Genomic DNA, 13,222 nt, shown 5'->3' with positions numbered 1-13,222 from the left:
CTTGCATAATGTTTATGAACACTATTAGACTAGTTTAATCACACAATCCCTGTGGATCGATATTTTTATTACTACGTGGTAATTCGTTCACTTGCGAAAATTATCCATCAAGTTTTTGGCGCCGTTGCCGGGGATTGTGATTGATTCGACAAGGCAATAGTGTTCATATTTTCTGTGTTTTCCTTATTTTTCTGTTTTATATTTTTCTACCAGAGCGTTCTACTTGTGTGTTTCCTTGTGCATGCGGAGAACAGGTCCCATTGAGCTGCAGTTCGATCCAGAAATTGAAAAGACAGCTCGCGCAATTCGGAAGGCAACAAGGGAAGCTCAAGCTTCAAGAGGAAGAGCTTTGCTAGGTGGTACACCGGACTGTCAAGGACAGAGTTCAGCTACAATGGAAGAAGAGCAGGATCCACCGGTCCACGTTCCACCGGTTCCTCAACCACAAAGACGTACTCTTGGTGATTATGGGAGAAGAGACAACGACGCGTTGGCGAATCAAGGCTTTCAACCGGCGAATCCTGTCTCATTTGACATCAAGAACACGGTCCTCTCCGCCCTAAAAGAGAATCCTTATTCCGGATCGGAAGCTCAATGCCCGAACCTACACTTGTCTCACTTCTATGAAGCTTGCGACTATACCGATCCACCGGGGGTGAGTGAATCGGACAAAAGACTGAGGTTATTCAAGCATTCTCTCACCGGCCGTGCTAAAGATTGGTTGGACACGATACCCGCCGGAACGATTGAGACTTGGAGACAACTTGAGCGGAAGTTCTTAGATCGTTACTTTCCCATCCACAAGTTTCTAGAAAGAAGGGCTGAGATTAGTAACTTCGAACAAATGGATGGAGAGACGCTTTATGATGCTTGGGAGAGGTTCAAAGTTTGTCTTAAAAGGTGTCCGAATCACGGTTTCGATGGCCACAATCAGATGCAAATGTTTACCCAAGGTTTGAGGGCTCAAACGCGAATGATACTTGACGCATCAGCCGGTGGTTCGTTGAAGAACCGTGACGAAACTGAAGCGAGAGAGTTGGTGGAAAGTATGGCTCAAAACGAGTATAGAGCTACTAATGATAGAGGAGCCAAAAAGAGAGGCGGAGTGTTGGAATTGGATACTCAAACCGCCCTATTAGCACAGCAAAAGCTAATGACTAGCCAAATGGAAGCAATGATGAAGCTGCTGTCTAATCCACAAGTTCAAACTTCTCCAATAGGTAAAATTGACAATGTGCGTTGTGATTTTTGTTTGCAGGACCACCCAAATGGCGGATGTTTCCCGGAGGGTTCAGAGGAAGCTCGCTATTTAGCCAATTTCCGGAAGCCGTACAACAACAATAACAACGGATCCGGGTGGGGGAACAATATGCAAGGTCAAGGTGCACCGCAACAGCAGCAAAGGCCTCCATCAAGGATGGAAGAGACTCTAAATCAGTTCATGCTCATGACCCAAAGCAACTTTGAAGCGATGAAATCGAGTCAAGCAACCTCTAACAAGAATCATGAAGCTTCTATTAAGAATCTTGAGGTGCAAATGGGTCAGCTGTCAAGGCAATTTTCAATGCTACAAAATCAAGGAGGTTTCGGTGGAAACACTCATGATAATCCGAAAAATGAAACTTGCAATGGAATCGCTTTGAGGAGTAGAGAGATACCGGAAAGGCCAGCTGTGGAGAAGCCTTTGAAAAAGAAAGTCATTGAGGGAGAGGTTGAAAATAAGCAAGAGGTTGTAGTTGAAAATGAGAGACATGAGGAAGAAGTCGAAAATAAAAATATGTCTAAGGAAGTGGAGATTAGTGAGGATGAGGAAGAAGAAGTTGAAAAACAGAGGGAGATAAAAGAAAAGGAGAGCAAGAAAGTTGAGAAAGGTAAAGGAGTTGATGAATCGCCATATGCTAGGATGCCTTATCCTAAGAGAAAGAAAGTTAAGAATCTTGAGCGAGAGAAGGAGTTCAAGAAGTTTATGAAGGTGTTGAACAAGCTTGAGATGGCTATACCATTGGTTGAGGCATTGGAGCAAATGCCAAGTTATGCAAAGTTTTTGAAGGAGCTGCTTACAAAGAAAAGAAAACCGTTAGATGATGAAATGGTAAGTATGACGGAAGAGTGCAGCGCCCTCATCCAAAGGAAGCTACCTCAGAAAAAGAAAGATCCGGGGAGCTTTACAATTCCATGTTCCATTGGAACTCTCACTATTGAAAAGGCTTTGTGTGATTTGGGTGCTAGCATTAATCTGATGCCGTTATCAATGATGAAAAAGATACCGGGAGCAATAGCACAACCGACAAAGATGAGTCTCTCTTTTGCGGATAGATCGATTGTGCATCCGGAGGGTATTCTCCATGATGTGTTGGTTAAGGTTGCTGGGTTTGTTTTTCCCGCAGATTTTGTGGTTTTAGACATGGAAGAAACTAGGGATTGGGAGCCCTTGCTCCTTGGTAGACCCTTCCTAGCAACTAGCCGAGCTTTGATCGATGTGGAAATGGGTGAACTCATGCTAAGGACCGATGATCAGCAGGTTACATTCAATGTCTTTGGTAAGATGAAGTGTGATGATGGAGACCCACAATGCTTTAAAATCCAGGTTTATGATCATATTGTTAAGGATGCTCTTAAGTTACCTTGGAATGCACACTACTTGCCACATAGTGGCACTTTTTCTCCATAACCCTTAGGGGCATGGAACGTCAAGCATCGGGACGTTAAACAAGCGCTGGTTGGGAGGCAACCCAACGGTTTCTAATGTTTTAGTTTGTTTTGTTTTGCAAGATGTAGGTAGGAGCAGCAAACAGAGCAAAAATAGAGGACAGTTGAAGTAAACTACGCTGGGGGCGCAACTAAAGTCACGCGCGGCGTAGTGCAAATTGGTGAAAGGGGTGTCACTGGAATACCGGTCACGCGTGGCGTGAGGGCCTCCTACGCGCGGCGTGACGATGGAAATGGTTAAGTTAGCTCTCTGACTAGTTATCACGCGCGGCGTGGTATCTGTCACGCGCTGCGTAAACAAGGCAGAGAGGAAAGTGGTTTTGCTAAAGTGGTCACGCGCGGCGTGAGTAGGACTACGCGCGGCGTCGTCAAGTCAACCTGACCGTTTGAATTTGGTCAACATGACCGTTGGATTTTGGGTCGAAATAGGAAATTTGAAATACATCACGCGCGGCGTAATCAGGTGACCTTGTTCTGACTATTTAAACCCTCAATTTCTAACTAAAGACTCACCATTCATCAAGATTCAGATTCATCTGCTTGGTTTTAGGCTTCAGATCTATCAATTTCACTAAGTTCTTAAGTGCAATGTGAAGCCTAAAATCAGTGCAAGTGAATTCAGTAAACCTTCATTTCTTTAATACAATGATTATGCGCTTTTGATTGGTAAGGAATTTCACAACTGTGAAGTAAGGGTCTATGATTTTCTGCTGCTGATACTCTGCTACTCTATCTTTACTTTTACTTTCGTTTACTTTACTTTCGTTGGTTTGTAATAATAATTTGATGTTGCTTGGATTTGGCTGGATTGTACTATTTTAACTTTGAATTTGAACTTTGTCTTGTTTGATTGTGGAATGGTTTTTACCTTTGGAATTTGTTTCAATACTTTGACATGTTCCTTCTAGTTACTTGAGTATCAATTGCATGATTTTCTCCGTGTGTACTTTGTGAAACTTGCAGTGCAATAGCTTGTTGCACTCATGTGATCAAGAGGCAAAGGAAGGGAACGCACACTTTTTGACCGGTTCTTTGATTCGACCCAACCGAGAGGTATTGAGCCAAACACTCCTTTTTCTTCTATGTGTGATATCCACTCATGTATTGTCTCTCGATTTTGCTTGTCGTCTTTTTATTTGATTGGTACTTTTGTAGCACACACGAGGCATGTTCCTTGGTACCTTTGAGCTTTTCTATCCACCCTTACATATAATTATCCTTTGCTTAACCAATTTGAGCTGAAAAAGAAAATGTTATTTTGCACAACCTTAAGAAAATTTTGATGAAAAAAGGAATGACTTTCTTGGAGGTTAGGCACCTAATTAGTGGTTGATGCGCATTGCTCACCACTAAGTTTGGGGTTGCTCTTTGGAATTAGCAACAAATTAAGTTTGGGGTGAGGGTACTAGAGAACTTACAAAAAAGTTTTGATTTGAAAAATTGAGAAAAATTTCAAAAGTTGCAAGGCTTTAGTCATTATGAAAGAAAAGAAAAGAAAAAAAAACATGAAAAACAAAAGTAAGAAAAGAAATATTGGAAAAGAAGTACAAAAAGAAGTGATAGCCTTGAGTTCAAAAGTATTACAAACTTTACTTGATGAAATGTAAATGTTCTCTAGTCCACTATGTTTAAAAGAATAAGGGTTTGGTTTATGAATTTTTGACCTTAGGGAGATCTAACTCCAAGTTTTTCTACTACTTATCCCAAAAATGTCACCATCCACCCTAGCCAAGCCACGTTATAACCCTAAAAGACCTCTAAAGTGTGTGCACAAAGTGAACCGAATGAATTCTTAGACTATTTGCAAAATTATTGTTGACTTGCATTGATGTGTTGATTTGAGTGAATTACCAAAACTGAAGAGTGTATGTGAGTAGTGTGATGGGATCTTAGAGCCTTGGTTGAAAAGTGTGAATTACTTGAAAATGTCTTGCGGGAACGATTGTGCAATTGAGCATTGTTTGCAGGTGGATCATTGATCATCAGGTGATTCTCACGTATGTATGATTCGAGTGAATTTAAGGAAAATGCCAAGGTCTTGACACAAAAGCTTGAGGTAAAAGTTGTTTCCTTGAGGACAAGGAAAGGTTTAAGTTTGGGGTTGTGATGACGGATCGTCACACTCTCTAATCCATGCCTATTTTAGCAACATTAAATGCATTTTAGTAGGTTTTAAGCAATAAATGTAAGAGAAATCTAATCATAAGCTTGATTACTTGTTTTGCAAGAAAACAGGAAAAATCGCAGGAAATTGCTGATTTTCACTACGCTGGGGGCGTAGCCCATCACGCGCCGCGTGATGGAGATCACAGGGAGCCAAGTTTTCACTTTGATCACGCGCGGCGTGATACCTGACCACGCGCGACGTGAAGCTTTGTTCAGGAATTGGATTGCTCTCTGACTTGATCACGCGCGGCGTAGCACTTGACCACGCGCGGCGTGAAGAGAAGAGGAACAACTACGCCGGGGGCGTGGAGCTATCACGCGCGGCGTGAAGATGGCAGAGTTGAAGATCAGAGACCTCAGATTTGATCACGCGCCGCGTGATACCGTTACACGCGCGGCGTAGTTGAAGGATTTGCAACCACGCGCGGCGTGATAGATCTGGCGCGCGGCGTGGTTGCGTTCATTATATAAGGATTCTGCATTTTTCTGTTACGGGGTTGGAAAATTCTGCAATATTCATCTATTCTCTGATTTTGGAAGCATCAAGATCCAGATCAAGGACTCCATAGGATAGCTCCGAGCACCTCAATAGCATGGATTCTCAAGCCATCAAGTTGAAGCGAGGACGCGAACGAAGCAACATGAGGAGCTAAGCTTCTTTTGGAGGTAGGATCTAGGATAGTCTAGGATGTAGATGAATCAATTGTGATCTGCTATATGTAAGAATGTACTCTGTTCAAGTGTTTACTCAATGCAAATCTATTCTTAATGCTTTATAATCCTTCATTAGTGTATGATTTCGAGTTAAGTCACGTGCGAGAGTATTGATTTAATTTCTGAACTGAATTGCATTGAGCACTCGAGTGTTTCCGGTCGAGAGATTGAGACATAGAGTGTAGCGAATGATCGACGCGCTCTCATATCATTCGTTGTAGGTAGCTTCCGCCCGAGAGATCGGGGGAGTATCGACAACGAATAGAGTGGATTTTGACAAGAGATTGCGATTCACTACTTTGTCGATCCAGTTGTGAACACTTGAGTAGATTCCTATGATGTAGTAGATTGCATGTGGTTTAGCTATAGACTAGGTGATTCCGATGATTCTACCTCGCTTTTCCATTATATCAAAGCACGTTTTCTAACAATTCATCACTCAACATACCCCCAATTTATGTGTATTTCTTGCATAATGTTTATGAACACTATTAGACTAGTTTAATCACACAATCCCTGTGGATCGATATTTTTATTACTACGTGGTAATTCGTTCACTTGCGAAAATTATCCATCAACCTCCTATAAATTTATCGTTAATAATTAATACATTTTCTCAAATTAAATATTCACACTTATTAAAAAAACAAAATATGGTAATTTTGTAGTATAGTATTTGTTTTTTTTAAAATAATTTTTATGGAAATAAATTAAATAAAATTTGCATTTAATTCCTCCATAAGAATAAGTAAAAGTAAATTTAAAAAATGATAAAAGATGAGTTTTTTACTTATAAATTAAACAAAGAAAGTTTTTTTTTTTTTTGCTGATAGTAAATTTTGATGGAGGAGGGAGTACCTAGAGATTAATCTCTAGACTTCATATATACTCCTTCCGGTCACGATTATAAGCAAAAAATCACTTTTAAGTTTATTGAAAAATTGATGTCACTAGTAAAGAAAACACTTTTTACATCTGGCCAAAACCCCCTTTTACATCTGGCCCAAGTCAGAGGTAGACGTACGAGAAGTAGTAAGTTTATGCTTTTTACATCTGACATTCGCCAGATGTAAAAGTATCCCCTTTTACCTCTGTTCTCGTGTTTCAGCTGACCAATTTTGTTTTTTTTTAATTAAATTGGACCTTTTACATCTGACCAAGTCACCAGATGTGAAATAGTAACTTTATTTATTTATTTTTTTTTCAAAATCCTGCGTTTTTTTTTATATTTTAAATCCTATTTTGTAATTAAAAAAAACTAAAATAGCATTACAATTCAACATTCAACCAAAATACAATTACATTCAACCAAGTCATTACAATTCAAATAAAATACCAAGTCATTACAATTCAAGCAAAATACCAACTCATTCATCCAAAATGTTATAACTTTCAAGCAAAATACAAGTTATTACAATTCAAAACATCATAATTAATGTGAATCCATTGTAACATCACACAAATTAACCTAGCTAGCTCCTAAGCCTCATCATCGGCAACATCATAATCTACCTCGGGATTGTATAGGTCAAGAAAACAAGTTACCCAGCTGTTTCGCAATTCATAACCTAGCTAGCTCCTAAGCCTCATCATCGGCAACATCATAATCTGCGTTTTTCTGCAAAAATTGATAATTTAACCACCTACAGATTTCATTAGCTATAGACATTATATCATATACTATAATTACAGTAGAGTTAAATTTGGGTTTTTAATTTAACTCACTCTAAATTCCATAAAATCCTATTGTTGTCGTGCATTTATTAATTATGGGAAACTAAGGTAGCAAAACTCGTACTTACGAGTTTCCATGAAACTCCTCTAACAATCACCAATCTCCAATTTCATACCTTTCTCCAAATGGCCATGTCCTTCCATTTTCATTCAATTCTCAGCTCCAAATACTTCAATCACAGCCTCTTTCTCCAAACAAGCCACATATAATTACCAAGAATGAGATTAGTGATATTTGTAACACCAAAAGAATAGAATAATCCTAGAGAGAAGGAAAAGAGCTTGAGTTTGCTTACCTACGATCAAGAATGGTTGGATAGGGGAAAGAACAACATACAGAGGCAGAGCACGCTGCTGTCGTCGCTAGGCGATGATGCTTCTCACTAGACGAGCTGTTTAGTAACAGAAACGCAGCTTTTGCTGCCACTCCACTTGTTCTTAAACAACCCTTAATTTTCTTCTACCTTAGATCCAGGTTTGAATTTGTCTTTCTCCTTCTTGAAAACATCCAGGTTTGAATTTGTTTTTCTCCTTCAACAAGGTTTAAAAATCCTGAAAACAACATCAATGAAAGTCCATATAAATTCATTTTGTAAAATAAAAACAGTATCTTGTAGTTGCCTAAAACATCATTTAAGATATACATAGTCCATATACTGTCTAGGAAGCAATCAAAGAGGAAAAATATAAGCAATGAGGAAGCTGTAGAAATTGATATTGGAATGGAATTCTCATATGAATTCAACAAAGAACATGCAAACAGAATTTCATGATAAACTCACCAAAAACAGAATTCAACAAATTGTGACTACTAAAAGTCTAAAACTAACTCTTTTGTAAAAAAAAAAAAAGAGAGTCTAAAACTAACTAAAAAAACAGAAAAAAGCTGCAGACCCTCACACCTGAAAAAGGAAAAGAAAATTTGGGGATTTGTTTGTAATTTCAATACATTCAGTTCCTATAGTGAAATGAAAGTCTCTCACACATTTAAGTACCAAATTTACTAGTATTTACTAAAAAAAGTATAGGAAACATACCAAGATTAATTTATCAGCTTCCGCATAAGATGGCGATAATTTAAGAGTGAAATAGGGATTCTCATTAGGATGAGCATCAGTGCAGCTTCTCTTATTTGCATCTACAGTTTTTGAGCATTTCTTAGCTTTCTTACCGCTGCCTCCTCTGGTTCCATTAGCCTCTATAAAACTTTTAAGGTACAAAATAAAGATCACATCTTGAAAATAAGTAAATTAGTTCCAGCCTAAAAACTTGTAAGCTATATAGATTGAAAAATGGATAGAAAGGCTAAAAACAAAATTTGAGATATAGGGACCAAATAAAAACATATTTTACCGATGAATAGCTATATAAGTAAAAGGATGTATATTAACTTGCCTGAGACTTTTTGCTGGGTTGCCTTTGTATTAATTTTTCTATTGACAATGTTTGTCACTTGAGTTGTAGCAGTAGTGGTATCACTATCATTTGAGTTGATTTTCTTTTTCTTGAGGGATTGTTTGGTATTATCAGCCTCATTTGTAATCTCAACATAGCCATCATCATCACTCTCTTTAGCTTCTTGTTTATCGTTGCAAATCATACTTGAATAGTCAATTTCTAGTTTACTATCATCAAGTATAATGACATGAAAATCTGATCCTCCTTTGTATTGAAAAACTTTAAGATCTCCGCATCTAAGCGACCGTGCAAACCTTTTCCAATCCTGAAGCCAAATCTCGTCACCAAATTGCACCCAAAACATTTTACAAACAGACTCATTTGGAAGTCTAAGGGAAATTGGATTTGATACATCTTTCCAATATCTCTCAACAAAATTCCTTGGAACCATCTGCAACAACATTTTCAAAAACCAATGAATTTCAACTTAGATTGAACTACTAATGAAGATTAACGCAACAAAGCATACATGGTTGTTTGGTTTTAGTGTCACAATTTTAGATGGAGAAATGGGTCTTATTTTTGTTTTGGTAAGAAGCAAACTTCAAACCATAATGAAAACCAAGTTCAATATATACACCAACAGATTGAAGTAAACGGTGTTCGGACACTCCTCAACATAAATAATATATTGTGTTAAATTTACCACTATATAGCAGACAAAACAAAAATCATTGAAACTTTAAATGAATCAGATTTCAAATGAACCACTTAAACTTTACCAATTACCACTATATACCAGACAAAAAAACTCACCATAAAAATCGAAATTTAACATACATATCAAGTTAATTCCATCAAGTTCTACTTCTCCTAAAGAAGCAATAAACAACAAAACTACTACACAATGAAAACAAACAGAACACCACAGCCAAAACAAATAATAATAGTAATAATGACAAGATGATTATCGAATAAAAACTCTAGACAGAACATGGAATAAACTAAGATGATAATAAGATATTATTCTTGTGCATTCAAATTCATGAAATCATCATCCATGTGATATCCAACAGTAGAGTACAACATAAAACCCCAAAATTTTTTTGAATGAGGCAAAATTTTATTAAAGACACAAGTACAAGCAGTGCTTGGTTGAAATAGAAACTACAAAGCAATAGTCAGGGAGAAACTAAAGCAACAAACCCGTTAGATTTGTTCTATCAACACATTACAATAGGAAACAAACATAAAAAAGAGACTACCAGGGCAACACGCCCACAAACCAAAAGCAGAACAAAAAGATAAAAACCCCAAAAAAACGCACATAAAACCAAACAAAAAACGCACATCAGCAGGACATAAAACCCCAAAAATTACATATTATTATGATAATAATCATCATCAAAGATATATAATGATAATAATTAGAATTCAGTCTTTAACCAAACAAAAAGAAATTAAAAAATTTGAGAATAGAATCAGTACCTGTTTGTGTTTTCAGTTGTAGGGAGAGGAACGATAACAATCTGAGAGAAGCTTCAATTTGTTTCACTGAGCTTCGATTTGGGGCTTAGGGTTCGAGATCCAGATCGAGGGAACCACTGTGAGAGAGAGGACGAAATCGAGATCGAGAGAATGAGTGAGAGAGGACGAGTGACAGTGAGAGTGAGAGATTGTCGAATCGAGAGAGGAATCGAGACGAATCGAGAGTTTGGGTTTGTTCTTCGGTTTTGTTCTTGACATCGAGAGAGAGAGAGTGTTATATTTGAGGGTAGGTACGCGTCTGAGAGTGTTTTGCACTTGAATCAATTATTTGGTTCCAATTTTTTTTTTTTTTTATTTACTCAACCTGACTTGTTACATCTGAGGATATATTTGCCCAGATATATATTTATTTTAGACAATTTTCAAGATAATTACAGTATTGCCACCGCGTTTAGTTATGCTTCTGGTACATTGAAGTCAGATGTAAAAAGTCTTTTCTATTTATTTTTCACATCTGTGGATATTGAAGCCAGATGAAAAGGCTACTCCATATAGCCTTTTACATCTGACATATGCTCGTCAGATGTAAACATGATGTGTAATATGTCATATTTGTACTAGTGTGTATCTAGTTCATAATATAGGTCAGATACATTAATTTTTCAATGAATCTAAAAAATGATTTTTTTTTCCTTATAATAGTGACCAGAGGGAGTACTCCCTAATATTGATGATTGGAGTCGTGAAAGTACTAAAAACATCTTTATTAAGGGTATCTAAATGTGTTTCATTGGCTAATGATCCATACTTTTTTTTATCAATGGAGCAACCATGATGGTATAGTGGATATACAAAAATGATTCAAGTAACTCATTTAAGGTATCGTATCACCAATTTAATATTAACTTTGTTTTTGGTACATAATATTGACTTATTTAGTGAATCAGTTTAAATAATTTCTCTGAGTTGCTTAAGGATCGCATAATTTTATATCATTGGAGTAAATTTTATATGAATTGCATAAATATTACATGACATTTGAGGGATATCATATTAATAATATATGACACTCAAAGTGATATCATCATTGGATATGCTCTAATAACTTTAGGATATAGTTGTACTTCCTCCTTCTTAAAATATTAGAGAAAAAAATTTATTTTCCTTGTCCCAAATTAAATTATAAGGAGAAAAAACAGTTATAGTTTTTAATAATTTTTGTTTTTGTTTATATTTATACTCATGAAATTAAATGCAAGCTGCATTTAATTTCCCCTCTCTTAATTTTTCATAACAAATAAAAATTATTTTTACCTCATGCAACTTATTTCAAAGAAAAAAAAAACTCCAGATTATTATTTTTTGATTTCTTAATAAGTGTAATTTTTTCCTTATATATAATTTAAGACTGATGGTAGGGATGTCAAAAAAACCCAAACCCGAGAGACCCACCCGAACCCAAACCCAAGTTAACGGGCGAAACCCGATTTGACTGGGTTTGAGTTTGGGTTCGGGTTACACCCGATAATATGGGTGTGGGTTTGGTATCAGTCAAACCCACACCCGAAACCCATACACCCACCCGGAATATTTTATAATTACCTAATTACCCCCATAGTCTCCCTCAATTTCCTTGGAAGACCTTAAATTTTAGTTGTAATTTAATTTCTTGAAAGTCTATGTTGTAATTTCTTGAAAGTCTATGTTTGAATTTTCTTGGAAGACCTTAATTTTAGTTGTAATTTAATTCAAAGTCTATGTTGAAATTTAATTTCTTAAATTTTCAAATGTGCTGCGGGTTTGGGGTGGAAAAAACCCGAACCCAATGGGTGTGGGCGTGGGTGTTGTTTTGCCACCCGAACAGCCTTTGGGTTTGGGTTTGGGTGATGATTTCGGGTGTGGGTTTGGTAAGTGTCAAACCCGCACTCATGGGCGCCCTTGCCATCTCTAATTGGTGGAGATATAAAATATAAAATATTGTATTAAAAAATGAGTAGATCAAATATTTTACGACAAATTGTAAAAAAAAATAAAAATTAAGACAAACTTTTATTTTATTTCAGTCATCTTAATATATATTGATTTTTGACATTGTTTAAAGTCAAAAATAATTAGGGCTCGTTTGGCACGACTTTTTTTAGAGATTATGCAAATAGCTGATGCAATTTTTATATATTATTATAAGTTTGTCAAGATAGTTTATGATAAAATAGCTTATAAAATTACAATTTTCACTAGTGTGAAGTTATAAAATAGCATGAAACCTAATTTATATTGCATAAGTTGTTTGCATTAGCTCAAAAAAACCGGCCAAACGATGTAGTGGCTTAATAGGCATGCAATGATAGACGTAAATGAGTGAAATTAAAGGCTTTGGATCCGCCGGATCCGGTGTGGGTCAGGGAACTCCGTATGAAGCTCGATTGTGGGATTTGTTGACTGCACTATAGATAGGGCTTGGTGGAGTTAGGTTCATTGATTATGGAATCATCTTTCTATTGCCTGCACTAGAGTTAAAGTTTGAGTACAGTTATCATGAAGATAATCTATGTGCAGATAATTGACTTGTCAATTGAGAGGATCTTTATGTTACTATGTAATATCCTAGATTTTGCCTCTAGTTTTCCCATATATATGAGCTTATTTACCCGCGTGTGATGAAGGGTCTTATAATATAATGACAAAAAAATGTTTGTAAATTTAAAATTGAAAAACAATAAGGTATATTTAAAATAATATAGTAGTAACAATAAAAAGTTATCTAAATATCATATAGATATAATTTACTTTGATTTAGTAGTAAGGGGTTTGAGTAATATGCTAAAGGTTATAGGTTCGAACTTCATCTTCATTGTAAAAAAAAATGATATAAATACCATCAAATATGTGTTTATACATTTCAAAAAACTTCTTTATGATCCACATTTAAAGTTACATTAGTATTTTCTTTATTATCATTGATTAACAATATCTTTAACTCATTCCTTGAAATAGCTCTTAAAATAAAAACTTA

General features: G+C 36.4%; 1 protein-coding gene and 1 non-coding gene across 6 annotated transcripts; both read right to left on the bottom strand.

Moving 5' to 3' along the window:
* Positions 1-812: 812 nt before the first annotated feature.
* Positions 813-918, bottom strand: LOC123882518. The gene has a single exon (XR_006799846.1). It is a non-coding gene; the product is annotated as a small nucleolar RNA R71 (small nucleolar RNA).
* A 5,969-nt stretch (positions 919-6,887) lies between these two features.
* On the bottom strand, positions 6,888-10,527 carry LOC123881531. 5 transcript variants are annotated; one of them, XR_006799502.1, is made up of 5 exons: positions 10,210-10,527; positions 8,719-9,172; positions 8,361-8,521; positions 7,620-7,875; positions 7,440-7,512 (listed from the first exon to the last, which is right to left on the bottom strand). XR_006799502.1 is itself a non-coding variant. In XM_045930241.1 (4 exons), the coding sequence occupies exons 2-4, from the start codon at positions 9,170-9,172 to the stop codon at positions 7,867-7,869; spliced, it is 624 nt and encodes a 207-aa protein (XP_045786197.1). In that variant the 5' UTR covers positions 10,210-10,527; the 3' UTR covers positions 7,440-7,866. The 5 variants fall into 5 exon arrangements, 1 of the variants encoding a protein (XP_045786197.1); XR_006799501.1 differs by having other exon boundaries at positions 7,440-7,508; XR_006799503.1 differs by having other exon boundaries at positions 7,624-7,875.
* Positions 10,528-13,222: the final 2,695 nt, after the last annotated feature.

This window comes from Trifolium pratense, linkage group LG4 (genome assembly GCF_020283565.1).
Source record: "Trifolium pratense cultivar HEN17-A07 linkage group LG4, ARS_RC_1.1, whole genome shotgun sequence".
Classification (NCBI taxonomy): domain Eukaryota; kingdom Viridiplantae; phylum Streptophyta; class Magnoliopsida; order Fabales; family Fabaceae; genus Trifolium; species Trifolium pratense.
This window is presented reverse-complemented; position numbering and strand designations above follow the sequence as displayed.